Here is a 15,750-nt window from a genome sequence, read left to right on the forward strand (position 1 = left end):
AAAATAATCTAAATCATTCAGCTTTTGCATATGTATCCAGTTATAACACTAAAAGGTAAGCCCAGTAAAATCACTTTCTTTCTAATGTTGTAATCCCTAAACAAATGTCAATCTGTATGCCTTTATATCCAATTTATCTTCATACCTGAAGTAAAATTGTTTGATTTATATCACTTCTTATGATAGGATAACCCCTGTTAGTGATAAATCTAGCTGCAGGTGCAATGGATCAATTTGTGTTGTGCATATGAGGCAGCCGTTCACCTCATTGAGACATACATTGCACTTTATTTCTGTTGCATTTAAAGTGCATGAAATTAAAAGGAAAATTCTGTATTTTCCTTTGTTCACTGTCACTGGGTCAAAATCCTGGAACTCCCTCCCAAACAGCATGTGGGTGTACCTACACCACATGGACCTCAGTGGTTCAAGAAGGCAGCTCACCACCACCTTCTCCAGGATAATTAGGAATGGGCAATAAAAATGCTGGTCTAGCCAGCGATGCCCATGACTGAATTTAAAAAGAGAAACTCAACATTAACCCAGTGTGCTGCTCGTTGTGATTATTTTGAGATTAATTACTAGCAAATAGTAATCCAGCAATTTTATAGAAGTGACAATGTAGAAAAGTTTATTTTATAGCACATTATATGGCAATTATTGTTATTTCAAAGTTTATTTTACTGCAACGAATGAAGCAGAAAATGGAATATAAATTTTGTGTATTCAAAATACAAAACCTGCAAAACATCTGATTTGAAAAATTGTGTTATGAGCTATGGACACGGGTAATGCTCCCTAGCAATTAAATGCCTGCTGGCATAAAGATACTGATGCCATCACCATGTGGCATTGCACTGCAGTGTCTCTTGAGTGATAGCTCTACCTCTGGAGGGGTGAGATTTCACGCTGGTAATTAGACAAGGTTATGTGACCAATTTCACTCCAGAATAGAATCCACACCAGGTTCCGTCCTACTTAATATGAACAATGAAAACAATTATGGCAGCCTTTGTTTTGCCCCCAGAATTTCAGAATATTTGATAGCTCCCCCTCATGCCAGTGTCTTTACCGAAAATAGTTTCTTTCTTCAGTTTATGAATGAATAAAATTCAAATGAACTATACTTATAAAATCCAGAATATGGAGGAGAAATGCTTTGGAGCACCGAAACCAGGGCCTGAAACAGATTGGTATAAATATTCACTCCTACTTTAATATACTTTTCTTCTCTCCTCCTCTCTTGAAAATGTCAACTTCTATGTGTTCTGATTACCAACTGCGTCTCACCCACGTGTCCATTTGTCACGTGAGCCGAGACAGGGAGTGCTGGCAGCCGACTCAACTGTGTGGAGCATTTCAACCAAGTCTGGTCTTGTCACCTCCTGGCTTCCATACACACACGCAATCAGACTTCCACTAAGTGCTACTAGATTGCCACCAAGGCTGGGAACGCTAGCTAATTTTCCTCTGTACAGTTTAGAGGTGCTGAAACTAATTATTTCACCCCTACCTCTATCCCAGCTGAGATCAGTTAGCACAACCCAGGAATCTAGCTTGAGTCTTTCTGGTCTCCATGGTGTGCCTTTCTCAACTAAGTCATCAATAAATCTTCATTATATTCTAACTGGGTGGGCTAATTCTTCGTGATTGCAGAATTCAAGTTACATGTGTAGTATATATTTATAGTTATTTTCCATGACACCGATCCGACATAGTACAGTCCCATTTTCCTTTCTTGTAAAGTTCCAATAATCCTGCAACTAGTTGGTTTGGAAGGTCTCTTGGTTAAAATTGCCTTTCACTTCTTTCCAGACAGAACAATCATTTCTCGCATTTGTTGCTATGTAAGCAAAGTACAAGAGCTAACTTGCACAGAACGAGGAGAGAAATGACCATCTAATTTCAAAGGCCAAAATCAGGAATTTCATCGGGATTCCGCCAACCGCTGGCGGGAATCTCCTAGGAAATTCCAAGAGCGATGGATCAGTCCTGCTCTGCGATCATTTCCACCCATCTCATCGGAAAGACCGCACCTGCAGCAGTGATGCACCCCCACAGCACTGCAGCCCAGCTAGAGTCCAGAATCTAACCACATCTTCGGCCATTGGCTCCCTGCGACAAATGCTTTGATTTTTACAACATTCTTTCAAATGTTCGTACTAAAAGGGGAAAGTGTACCAGTATCGTGACTCCCCAAAACATTTTTGTTTTCTGTAAATATGAATAGCTTGATGCCCATAAATTTCAAATGTTGCAGTAAGCTTTCTAAGGTAACTAACCATGGTTAGAATGAAGGGTCATATTGCGTCGGAGAATTAAATGGGAACATGTGTTGGGAGTATTGTTTTTTATTTTTTATCTTACCACCACAGATATGGTTCGTTTGTTTAATGCTGTGATTAACTGATTAGCAGCCAAATGTGATTAAATGTGATCGAAGGAAAACTGCCCGAGGAGTGGTAACCAGCTTGTCATTTTAGTATCTACGAAATCTTCTCAATTTTAAAATAATTTAATTTAAACGAATTGCATAAACAAGTTAAAATTGTGAAAGCAGGATCGGCGAAGGGCTTCACTTTACTCCAGCCCAGTTTTTTATGGGCTCCTCGGGTTATGTATGGACCGATTTGCAGCTATGGCCCATGTCCTGGTGTTTCTCCATTGATCCTAATGGGTCATTTAATATCGTTGCGAGGGCGGCTGATGGTCACAAGGGTCTGTCTTCGTATAAATCACCATTTATCGACTCAAAAGTTGTAGCTGGCCACACTTAGCTTGTCTCGAGATCTAGAATATATTCTTACAAGAAACAAGGCCTTATCTGCACGCTATCGCACTTTCAATCTAATTGCCTTCTCTCATTCGCCCTTCCAGTCCCTATGTCTGTTACTCCGCAAGCCACTCGCATCCAGCCAAAGTCAATGAACACAACTGTAATTGTAACTTTACATCTAAATATTAAGATAGGGCCCCGGAGTCGCGTGTCTGCAGTACACAGTTATCAGCTGTCAGGAATTCCATTACTACATGAACCAAAAAATACTTCGGCTCCTTCAAAACTCCCCACATTCCGCAAAACTTATTTCATCTTGTCCCCTCTCACAGCTTTACTTGTTAGCTGAATCCAACAGCAGTCCCAGCCAGAGAGAGAAAAAAAGGGGACAGAAATTTCACGAATTTTTGCCCCGGGCGAATTGGAGGCGGGTCGGGAAAAGATGAAAGTGAGAAGAAATAAAAGGCTCGATTTAATCAGCTTTAAAAGGCTTCGGTCCGGGTTTCTGATTGAATTTTGGACCTGCGCATGATTGCGGATAAATCGAGCCTGACCACGCCTGGAGCTCCGGGAAAACACAGTGTCCCATTCAAACTGGCGCTGGCAACCTCAATACACTCTTCAATCATTAAATATAACAGAAATATTTATAGCGCCCCATCCGGGATTTCATTTTTTTTAAAAAAAAGGACTACCAGAAAGAATTAAGAACCACGAGGCACTTTCAGCACAAGCGTCCTGTTTTTTTTTTAAATAGTTCCTAATTGCTCAAGTTCAGTTAAAAAAAATAAACCTTCAACATGATAAGTCTCACTGAAAACCGGCAAAATCTCGGCTTTCCATGTTTGCAAAGTCCCCCCATAATCAGAAATATAGGCAAGTGTTCACAACTTATTTTTTTCAATTGTTTTTAATAAATTACAATTATCTTTTGTTGCGATCTTGGGAGTAGTGTGTGTCACTCTAGACTTGGACAAGACGTGCTTAAATGCAAATAGCGAGGCTTCCTCGCGCCAGTTATTAGTTATAAATAGCAAACTGGCGCACCCCATGGTCGAGTGCCTCATGTGTCAGTCGCTGGCGCAACTCGGAAATGTTACCGGGGCGGTAGCGAGGGAGAGAAATCTCCAGTGGATGGGCAGTTTGTTTACTTATGAACTTTAGGTTAATTACAACCTAAACTGTTTGCTGGAATGATTAGAATGGAAAGCTGGCATTTCATCCTCCCCACCTCCGGCCAAAGCGTTTTCTTCCCTCTTTAAACTAATGACACTGTAATGACCAGACTGCCCCAGCTTTTACACATCCCGAGCTGCAATCTTTCGCAAAAACATAATATTACGGCGATTTGCCAAGGTTGAGCTTGAGTCTATTTGCTGTAGGAAATCGCCGGCATTCTTTGCAACTTTCTCTCCTCGCCTTCCAACCTAACGCCAGCCCCTAAATCAAAGCCTTCGCTCAATCGAATGGTGCCAATTGTATTTTTTTTTTTGAATGACAGTCGGCATCTTACACGTCTAAAAAGATGGCAAAAGAAACATTTTGTAGGTGAAAATGGCTAGTTTTCCACGGTGGCGAGAGAGTCCATAAAACTGCAAGGACTGGCTGCTACTGGCGATCACTGAATAATTCATCCCTCATTGCAAGCCCATAATGTCTTTTCTCAGCCTTTTGTTTGGACGGTTTCTGTTCTTTTTTTCCCTGAATTACAAAAAGGTTGCCTTCTTTTGTTGAGACCAAGCTGTCACTAGCGTAGGCTTTGTCCTTCCGAGCCTAAAGTGTAACTTTCAATGGACTCACGCTTCTTTGTTTTCCAAGTTCATCTCCAAGTGTGGATTGTGTATTCAAGGACTTCTTTGTATAGCTGGAAAAGTTGTACAAATGTTTGACCAGCTCATTTGGTCGTTTTTGTCTACTCAAGATCCTATTTGCAGAGAAATTCGGGCAGGTCTATGGACTCCAGCAACAAGCGACACTTTGTGCCAAAGCCTGTGCGCAAGGCTAATGTTAAGGACTTAAATTTATACACTCTTTCCAAGAGTTTTCTAGCCTTTTTTTATATAGATTCGATGTTTTGATTAACAAAACATGTCTTTGCGAAAAGGTACTTTGTTAGCGGGGAAAAAAGATAATCGAATCGCAACAATGCCCAACAAGTTAAAACGGGGCACTGTGATACCTTTTCTTGTTGCTGTTATGATGCAGAAAGGAGCTCGCCAAATACACACCAGGACAACTCAGATGGCAAATATGGTATATTAATCAGATCAATAAACAATGCAGACTACAAACGAGCTCTCACGCTTCATGAACCTGGTCACAGGCAGCTTCACCGTCGCCTCCAGTTCCATAGCCAGTCCCATGCAGACTGCGCCACTCATTCGGAGCCACTTTTCTGGTGTGATTCATCAAAATATTTCAGCGAATTATCATTTCCACATTGCCCGCTAAAGATTTTAGCAAACTACTGTGGACTGGATAGCAAGCAGACTTTTAGCAAGTAATTTAGGGACAATTTGCTTTTCTCAGTTAATATCTTATAACCGAAGTCTACATATTTCGAAGTACGTACAGATTATAACTGGAGGATATATGGAGGGGGGAGGGGGCATGTTGGGTTCTGTTTAATTTTAGCAGTTTAGTCTTGCACTATTAGTTATGCAAGAGCTCCACAGTCAAATATGCGAAATGTCATCTACATTCAAATATTAGACATCGTTCGACAACCCTTCAATCACAATTAAAGCCTTATTAGAATCTGTTAAAAGGGTTAGTTGCGTATTTAAACATAGCTAAAATCAAAGTACAAAACATATAAATGTCACTAAAGTATATTCGTTAACCTTACGAGAACTGACCAACCTTCTAGTATTTTTTTGAGAAGTAGTCTAGTTTTATATCTATAAATGAATCATTTCTTTGCCTTTGGCATCATCTTAAAAACAGTCTGGAGCTGCTGATATATGTGGCAAAGAATAGATAGCGCATTTAGTTCACAAAGGGTTAACCACCACCAACTCCCTCCCACCCCCCTCCCAAACTTCCAAGAAAGAAAGCAATCTGCTGAGGTCCCTTAATACTGCCTATCCCTTGTCTCTGAAGTGCTTTGTGGTACTTTTCAGTAACATCGATGTTCGATATATCTGAAGATATATAGAACAGAAATATTGGGTGGATTTCACAGATACCTCATGAAATTCAATCTATGGAAACAACTCAAATGCTGTGAATTTCCAATTTCAGTGAAATGTTAGTGACTATCAAGCATTTATGTAACAGTCACTATAAATGTTTTCTTTTAAATGCAGCTTTGAATTGATTAAAACATTTAAGGGCATCAGAAGATTTCTTTCGTTCTGCTGTTTATAGCAGATGCATTTAGAACCTGGTTCACATTAAAAAAAAATACTTTTGGACTTCGGTTTTCTTTAAAGATTCCCTTGTTTCTCACAATTTATAATTTCATGTATTCCCAGTATTAGAACATTAAAAATGTAATTCTAACCAAAGCAGCACGAGATCATTTCAACTTGTCAGGGCCTCATTGAAGCAGAATCTACTAATTTAGCCCAGTTCTGATCTAAAATCGTTCTGTAAAGGGGTGATAAAATTAGCCCGCATAGGCGCAGATGACGAGACATTTGTCTCCTTTATAATGCATTTATCGCTCTGTTTTCGAATTGTGCAGCAACTCTATATCGGTATGATTGGCCGTTTCAAATAATAAAATATAATATTAGTTGATTTAAATTTTGATGGCGATTCTGGCAATGATTTGATTTGGATATTTGCATCTGCGTTCATCATCGGTCCGAATTTCATCTTGGAAAACCGGTTCTAAGCTTCTTAAAGAGAAGAAAGGTTTAAAATCGCAGAATTTGCAAAAATACTGTAATTACAGAAGTTTACGGAACTGTTTAAAAATTAACGATTGGACTTTGAAATCGATACTGAAATCACTTTCTATTCCTCAAAATAGCTTGGGGTTATTAACAATGTCATTCGGTTGAGTCGATTTCCACATGCTCCTCACATTGAGGAAAATGTACTTACACGTGCACATGTTTTACCTGCGGTCTGAGTTTGATTTCTGTGCCTTTGAATTTAACAGGAAATGGGGTAAGAATGAACTGATCAGCTCCAAACAGACGCAAACTGTTGATTTTCCTGGTGGAGCTGACTCGGTGTAAATGGTGCTATCATAACCATTGTACACGGTCTACAGTACATGGGAAAACCCATGCAACAAAATTAAACCCATTCCTCTGGACAACATTCTCGGGCAGTAAATGAAATTGCAGTCAGATGGCAAAGATTGAAAAGTATCTCTTATTCTCTGCGCACAAATAAAGCGATAAACTAGCAACAGGTTGCTGCGCTGAGAGGGGTTGTCCAGGCTGGATGTCCAACTTTGATATCGCCGCCCCTCGCTACACTTTTTGAATTGTTTTAACACCTTGGCGTAAACTTTACCACCCGAACAAGCTCAATAAAACTCCCAGGACAAAACAAAAGTAGTACTTCCGGCCAATTCCCCTCACTTTGTAAGATACCAGAGCCACAAAACAAAGCTGAGGGCATCAAGCCATTTACAGCTGGAGGCAACTGTGTTCGTGGTCATTCTGTTGAAACCGTCCAAGGGGCAGCATGATTGTTACTAACCGCAGTGTGGGGTATATGAACTATCATCCATATATACCACATTGGTTAAAGTCTCTTTTTGCTTAAGCTTGTACGAAAAGCTGTCTTTTCCCCATCAAAGCAAGTAAAACAGACAATATTTAATCGCTCTGGGATTCCCTAATGCAAGTCTATAAAAATATTGATATAAATATTTAAAACGTTTGAATCGCTAATAATACCCAAGTAATTAGACGAATTCCGCCTCTTACCCTTGTTTGCCAGAATGCCGTCTATACTGTGTTTGGTCTTTTTATCTCCCTCTTCATATTCCTTTCTTTCACAGTCATCCTCTTCGTCCTCTTTCTTTCCGAATCTGCTCCTCAGAATACGGCTTATTGAACTCACTTGTTTGAAAGAAAATGTTTTTTTTTAATCAAACATTTTATTCATTTTAAATACCAGAACAATTTTACCTTTGTGCGACAAAACATCAAATAATGTAGGATTCAATCATTGGTTTAGAATTTCGAATAAAGCTGTTCAATTTTATACTTTTCTTACTACTTTTTTAAAAAAATAGAATCAAATTAACATAGGGTGAACATTACATTTCATAGTCAATATCTTCGGGAAAAGCAAATTCAAATTCCTGCAATGAATTATTTTTTCTGTGAAATATACAGGATATAATTTCAGTCTGTAGAAGAGTAAATTATTATCACAATGTTACACTGTTTCCTGAGAGTTCTAACATAATAATAGCATTTCATTTAAGATAGTATTTTTTGAATTCGAGGTATTGAAGTCCGGAACCTACTTGAAATAATTTGTTAACACCGTGACGTATTTATGCTTTCTTTATTAGTTTGTGCAGCTGGACACATTTAACATTTACAGGCAATTCTTGGCTTAGATGGAACAAGAGTAGTTATTTTTCTATGTTAATGAAATTGTTCCTGGATCTTCCCCCCCACCCCCCTCCCCCCAATTCGCGCAAATCATCAATATTGAACCAACCTGAGGGGATGGTGTTCCGGTCACACATGCCGTCTTTCAATAACTTATCCCGGATTTCCCAACTAAACATTCCAGGATTCTCTTTCTTGTACTCTTCTATCTTTTTTTCCACGTCTGGTATTGCCATTTGCTTTTATTAAATGTTTTTTTTTGCAAGAGAGAAAAAAAGGAGGGTTATTTACAACCGTGCTTCATTCCGACCTGCAAACGAACCTGACCTGTGTGTTATTTGCAGTCATATTCGGATATGCAAATTTGAAATAAGCAACAATGTATTTCCAAGTTCCAATTATTCCCGATATAACAGTACTGCTGTTACAATTTCTTATAAAAGTCCTGGGAAAATTCGGTTGCACATAAGATCATTTAAAACAAAACTAAAAGCGTGATGAACTTTTCAGATTTAATATGTAATGTGCTTTTTATTTGACGATAGTTTCCCTCTCTGAAGCACACAAAATTGGTTGCTGATCTAGACTATTTATTTAATGAAGTTGGCTTACAGTGAACGAAAGTCAAATTGGACAAACAAAATCGGGTGCAAACTCTTTAATGATTGGGAACTGTAGGTCAGTACTTGAACTTTGCAGACTCTTTATTGAAAAATGCGGTGTAGCTGTAATACAATTTCTGTGTTTAATGGTCTATATTACGATGATCGCTGGTCATTATAGCCTGCGTGTTTAATTGCCTGTGACAAAACCATCCACATTACAGATTAAACTGCGAATCAAGTACTAGCGTGCGTTTTTGGCAATGTAAACGAGCTTTGTACAATTTTGACTATCCTGCTCAACAGTGGTGAAGCAGTGTTGCCCGACAAGGAAATGCTGAAAGGCATTTAAATTAGCCGAGATTCTCTTAATTTCACATGTTCTAATGTAACATTCTCCACCAAAAGGTTAATTAAAATTCCAAGTTTAATGCACAGAATGAAAATATCAAACAATTTTCACTAGATATATTTTTCATATCCGAGGAAGATAGACATTAAACTGATGATAATTCTGATATTTAATAAATCCCGTTACTATAATGAACATTACATTTACTGTTATTTGCAACACACAAATTGTGAATCCAATATATAAACACGCTACATCGCTGTAAACTCATCATTTTAATTAACGAATTCTTACACGTATCTTCAATATTTTTTTAAGAATTATGTTATTAGTTCCTCAAGATGCCTGGCATAATCCCAGTTTCAGATGATCAAATTTTAATACACCTTTCCAATAAAACACGTTGAATAAATGGAATTGAACGATATGGGCCACAAAGTACAGATCTGATAATTATTATGTTCCAGGAACTTTATATTTAAATGGCGATATTTTAATGAATAAAACTCAAATCGTTTGCAATACTTCAATTATGACAAGCATTTGCGAGTATTACACTTGTACATGTATGCACATATATAGATGGGACGCATTCTGCAAATGCAGAATTTGATTTACAGTTTTAAACAGTGATACTACACTCCTCAGGTGGTTTTAGTCGATCTAACTTGCCTGCATTAGAAGTGCCTTTGAAAAGCACGTACAGATAGTAGCGCCATCCGCACACTTTGTAGGTAAACCATAACAACGTCTTTCATGACGCTGTAGCTTGCATCAACTAAGTTCCAATTCTTAATAAAGCAATTTATGGACTGGCTGAAGACTTTAGTCCGGCTTACCCTCGGTTTGCTCCCAGTGGCCCCTGGTCTGATAGAGCCCGTCTCCTGGTATCTGCAGAGGATTTTAGAGACACAGCCGTGGGAGACCCTGAGCTGCCGAGAGATGACACACGGTCTGATGCCGTGATGGGCCATTTCCACTATCTTGTGCCTGATGTGATTTGGCAGAGGCCGGCCATTTATAAAAACTCCTCCGAGCTGGTTCACTCTCCCTTGACCTAAAGGCGTTGACACTATTTGCAGTAAAAATGGCAGCATTAATAAACCTGGTCAAACTTAATCTCGCGGATAGAGAAGTGGAGAGGAAATCATAAGATATCACATCAATGCTAAGAACACATCAGTCGACACAAGTGTTTATATATTTTACGCCATTCATTTGCAGGAAACATGCTTAAATGAGACAGATTCTTGTTCCAGAACTTGCCCTTTTTCCCTGCTGTCACTTGACAATAATATTTTAAATCGCACAATAAAGTTTGGACCTAATAGTTTGGAGCGATTAATTCATTTCTTTTGAATGATTGCTCCGCAAGCTCAGTATTACAATACTTAAATATAAATCAGGTCCCACCCCTCACTTACAAACATTTTGTACCAGCAGAAAAATCCCACAGTTGCCTTAAAATATGCTTTCAATCCCATTTAAAAACAGTTCACGAATCGGGCGCAGCCTCTATTTACAATGAACTGTCTTAGCTCAGGAGCTGGGCGCCCAGCGTTTTGATAGTGGTCAAGGAGCAACACACAGGACTGTAAAAACAAACTAAAAGATATTTGAAACAACAAAGGAGGTTTGTTTCTGATTGATTTCACAGTTTGTCTCCATCAACTTTAAGGTGAGCCCTATTGCATGTCATGCACCAATAAACTGTTGAAACACGGCGGTAGAATCTACTTACTGCATATATTGAACATAATACAGAAACGTTTAAAAAAGGCTCTCTCCGTGGGGGGGTGGGGGGAAAAGACCAAGACAGTTACAGCTACATATCGAAATGCATTACTGAGAGAGTGCAAGAACTCATAATGTATCGCCGTTGCCTCGCACAGGAGAGTTAATGTTCTGCGTGTGCGCGTTTTGCGGCTCCCTTTTTTCCTCTTTAATGAAGTGCTGGGGTAGAAAACGAAAGTGCGCTCCGTCAGCTAAAGCATGTGCAGGCTCACCTTCCAGTGGGAAACCGCTGCTGCGAGGATAATTCTGTCCCGGGGCTGGCCGCATCATTCTTGGGACCGGTCCAGCCAACGTGCTCATTTTTAAACACGTTCAGTCCCAGATTTTCCTGTGGGTTGTCGAATGGGGGCGGGGAGGGAGGGAGGGAGGGAGAGGGGGGGGTGGGGGGTGTGGGAAGGGGGGGAAAGGCAAAACAAATTTTTTTTTTAAATTTAAAAAAAATGAATGAACACTTTTAGGTAAATCCACGTAGGCCAGCCGGACTTCAGGGAAGCCGAATAGTTCTTTTCAGTTCTTCTGAATAGATGAGATACCCCAGACACTAAACCGGCGAGGGGAAAGAGAAAGTTGGCTGAGTTTTTTTTCTCTCGTTGTCGAAGTTTCGGAAGTTGGTGCGGATGTTTCGTGTGTTGCTCTGGTATGTGTGACAGGTACAACTATGGTCCAAGGGTTAGGAATTGTAGTCACAGCCAGGAGTCGATGGGACGGTGACCTGGAGAATTTATCAGTTCTCCCACCCCTGGCTCCATCGAGACCCCTGTCTTCTGATTGGCGAAGAGGCGAGATTCTTCTCTATGGAAACGTGTGCTTTGATTGGCCAATCCCCGCAATCTTCCTTTCCCATCACTGGAAATATGATTTTTAAATGAAAAGTGAACGTGCGGCCGCAGCAGTTAAAGCAACCTGTCCCATTGCCTTTCTAACACACGACAGCTTTCATTCATTCTCAACCACAAATCTAAAAATATATCCTTTTCTTCAGAGTAGATTGCCTACGGGGCAAAGTCTGTGTTTGGAGTCAAATGAAGAACTTCTCTGAAGGCAGCTCCCCATTCTTAGACACTCTAAACTATTATTAGTAATAGAATTCGCCAACAATTAGCCCACAAGTGTCTAAAACCAAGCTCTATTTTGGCTAAATGAAGTTGCTGTTTGGGGGCGAATTGTAGGACACTCCTACTGGAGGAGAACTGAAAAACAAAAGGCTCTCAGGTAAAAGGCAGGGCACTGTGATTATCACAGACTAATCAAGCCTTCGCATATTCTGGGGTTTATATGTGTAGTATTAAGAACCAAAAAAAAAGAAATGGTCTGGCTGAGAGCAGAAGCGCCACAGCAGGATATGACGCCAGGACTGTTGTAAAGCCCGTCTGTCCTCAGAGAAGGTACTATTGTCTGAGTCCTCTATTTATAACTTGGTAACTGCCGGTAAACTCATCCTTTACACTCTGATCTTCAAGCACAGCCATCCAAGTGGGCTTTATTTGGAAGTGGCTATTCAAAAAACCCTGTCAGTCTGGCGCGGAACTTTATTCAAAGCCTTAATCAATCAAACGATGAGATAGTTAAGACTATGCTTTGTTTGAGAGACGGTTGCAAAAGAGAAACAACCTCCTTTTGGCAAAAAGTCATCGCTTTCACTTACTGATTCTTAATCTCAACAATTGTTCTCTTATACCAGAACACAATGATTATCCAATGACGTAACACAAAGAAAGATTAAAAAGAGTCATTCGCTATTATATTAATTCCCCCTTTTAAGTTGTTTAAAAACAGCACTTAAAACAGCATCACCCTGCTTACAGTGATCATCCTGTCCAGGACCAGAATTAACCTATAGTACAGAGAAAGAATGGTCCCTGCATTTTGGGGATTGAATCGGCAACCAATTACTGCAACAGAATTCCTCCAACAAAATTTTCCTCAAGGATTTATTTCACTTTTGTTCAGAAGGGTTTAGATTCTTGTTTTTTTTTTCGTTTTTGGCTGTGTGAATTGATACACGTAACGTGCACACAGTCCACCCTTCCCTTTCGTTTACTTTACAAACTATATCAAGTGTACAGCCAGGTTGCATTATGCCCCGTTACACACGTGGATTTTTTTTAATAGCACGCGCTTGCAAATTATTCAAGAAAAGAAAATTGTATTCATAAGCGATGTGACAGTTATTGCATATAATAAAACGCGCTAGTTTTAAGGGATGAAGTAAATTAGATGACAAGGCATGGGTGGGGATACAAAATGCCAGAATTGTCATTAAAGTAACCAGGGAAATATGAATTATAAAATAGACAATACACCCCAATAATTTAAAGAGATCCTCCAGACCAGGTGCCATTTAATTGGATCAGGGTTTGGGATGAATACGTCAGTGGCTACCAGTTACATCAATCAAGCATATACGGTTTTAAAAAAAAGTGGACCTTGAAATAACATTCTGCCATTCGTTTCAGCTAGGAAAACTTTTGCAAATATGTGTCCATTGGATTTTTATTAAAACTAGAATAATTTTTAAACAAGGGACCATGGGTGGATCTTAAATACAAATAATCGAAATTCTAAGTGTTGTACATTACGTTCAACAAAACTTCGACGTTTACGGTATTTTTTCATGTTGTTTGTTGCTGTGTGGACATGTTGGGCTTTGGAGAAAGCACAGTTCACAAATAAGATATCATATACGTTAAACGTCTGCCGTTTCCAATAGAGGGACTACAAAGATATGTTGCAACATCTCGTTTTAAACTACAATTATAAATTTAATAAAAAATAACGTTTGATCTGTTACATTTCGTTTTATCTCATCCCTTGCAAATATTGGCATTCAGGTCGTTTCTTTCGTGTCGCTTTATTTTCGTTTAACATATCATTTGTCTCAGCAACACATTAACAACTAATTTCGAGCATAATTATAATTATTTGCTGTTATCCAATTATGGCTCAAACTATTGTTATGCAAAATGCACAATGATCTTTTAAAACTCCATCAAGTTTAATTGTACTAATTTCTTGCAATCTCGTATCTAGCTCAAAAATATTAGGAAACCATTCATTAAACAATGCTACAAATAATCAAAATAATTAACTAATTACCAGTTAACACATGCTATGTCAAATTAATATATTAATGTGATACATGGCATTTAATGAATAATCATGCAAGAAATAACATACAAAAATAGCAATTTTGTGGAATTCAAGGAATTAATTTATAACAAAACATTCGCAAATAACAAAAAAACAAAATAGATACTTCCTTCAAAATAATCAATAGTAGTTATTGACAGATTTAGCACATCATATCTTTTAAGGCACAAGATTAACTTTTTCCGTTGTTGAATTATCTTAATTCTAATAAAAGGAAAATAATTATCACTATTGATATTTAAAAGTTATATATCAACAACACAACCAATGTGTTATAATGATGCTGTCACCTGGATCCCAAGACTGCATTGTTTTGTTGTCTCTAAAGCCATTTTAACACTTTATTTCTTTCCGTCCCATCAGATACCTAACTGATTTCCCTCACTCAACATGATAGGAAAATATAGAATGCAGGCTTCATACATTGGTTTACTTCTGTTTGGAAGGGGATGGGGATTATTGGCAATGTTTTGCATTCAATAAAATAAGCAATTTTAGTGCTTGGGAATTGAACTTTATCCATATCAGAAGCCCAGCGTCAGCCACCAGCTCTCCCAGGCTATATGCAGCACAGTTAGATGGAGAATAAAACTCCTTCTGCCCTGCCTTAAGAATGTACTTAAAAATTCCAATCTCAGAGAGCACTTCCTATTCCACCAAGATGGCATTGCTTTCATTTCCCACTCCAATCATCCTTGATTCTCCCCAGTTGAATTGTCAATTAGTGTTAAATTAGGGATAGTTTTGTGTCAAGGGGCCCATGCTCTTTTGGAACTAGGTTAAGGCCCATTATAACTAGGAGTTGGAAAATATATTTATCCCAACAGTTTGAGTTGGATTGAAATGGGTCCTGTTAGGAAAAGGTCAGTATCTATTGATTGCACTATCCAGTTTCCTATATAGATGATTTAAAACAACTTAACAGTGCAGTAGATCTGACCTAGTTTTTGAAAATGGCTCTGCCTTTGTAGTGGGATAAATTAAGAATATAACAATGTATAGAGCAAGAAAGAGTCATTTGGTTCATCATACCCACTGTTTATACAGACCATGCACAATTCTTTCTTTCAGGGTTTCTGTCCAAGTAATTTCATCTTTTAAGGAGATTGTCTGCAAACATGATCCCCATTCCTCAAGTTCCCTCTCCCAAAAGATAAATCAAGTGAACTTCTAGGTTTAATGGTCAAAGAAACAATGCAGACAAAGCATTAAGAATATCAGTATCTTACAAAGGAAGGTAGATTAATAGTTTATTTATATTATATTTACTGCGATTGCAGTACACTAAAGTATAAATCCCGGATGAGGGCCCAAACTAACTCCAGCTTTTGGCAATGTGAGAATTTCTGGTGGAGATACCTTGAATTGCTATGTATACATGGAGTACTCTGCGGCTTAAACCCATTCGGCAGCAATAACTAGTACTGGTTTCAACAAACTGGCCAACTGCTGGATTCAATAATAGCACATATCACATTATATCATCATCCAAATGATTTATCCAAGCATTAGAAATCATTTTTTTCGCAGTATATTACTGAACAC

At 38.6% G+C, this 15,750-nt stretch overlaps 1 protein-coding gene across 10 annotated transcripts in view; it reads right to left on the reverse strand.

Annotated features, from left to right (window-relative positions):
- The window catches only part of LOC144693738 (paired box protein Pax-3-like), a 90,406-nt gene extending 79,051 nt beyond the window's left edge, over window positions 1-11,355 (reverse strand). For 6 of the 10 annotated variants that reach the window (XM_078563700.1, XM_078563699.1, XM_078563701.1 and 3 more), the window contains exons 1-4: window positions 11,268-11,355; window positions 10,101-10,333; window positions 8,417-8,546; window positions 7,669-7,803 (exon numbers count right to left, since the gene is read on the reverse strand). In XM_078563700.1, coding sequence (XP_078419826.1) covers window positions 7,669-7,803; window positions 8,417-8,546; window positions 10,101-10,333; window positions 11,268-11,355 — 586 coding nt within the window. Of the gene's footprint in view, window positions 1-5,720; window positions 5,730-7,661; window positions 7,818-8,415; window positions 8,547-10,100; window positions 10,334-11,267 lie in introns of all 10 variants that reach the window. The other 4 variants (XM_078563695.1, XM_078563697.1, XM_078563702.1 and 1 more) reach the window with 3 other exon arrangements.
- Between the last annotated feature and the right edge of the window lie 4,395 nt (window positions 11,356-15,750).

This window comes from Cetorhinus maximus, chromosome 19 (assembly GCF_964194155.1).
Source record: "Cetorhinus maximus chromosome 19, sCetMax3.hap1.1, whole genome shotgun sequence".
Lineage (NCBI taxonomy): Eukaryota > Metazoa > Chordata > Chondrichthyes > Lamniformes > Cetorhinidae > Cetorhinus > Cetorhinus maximus.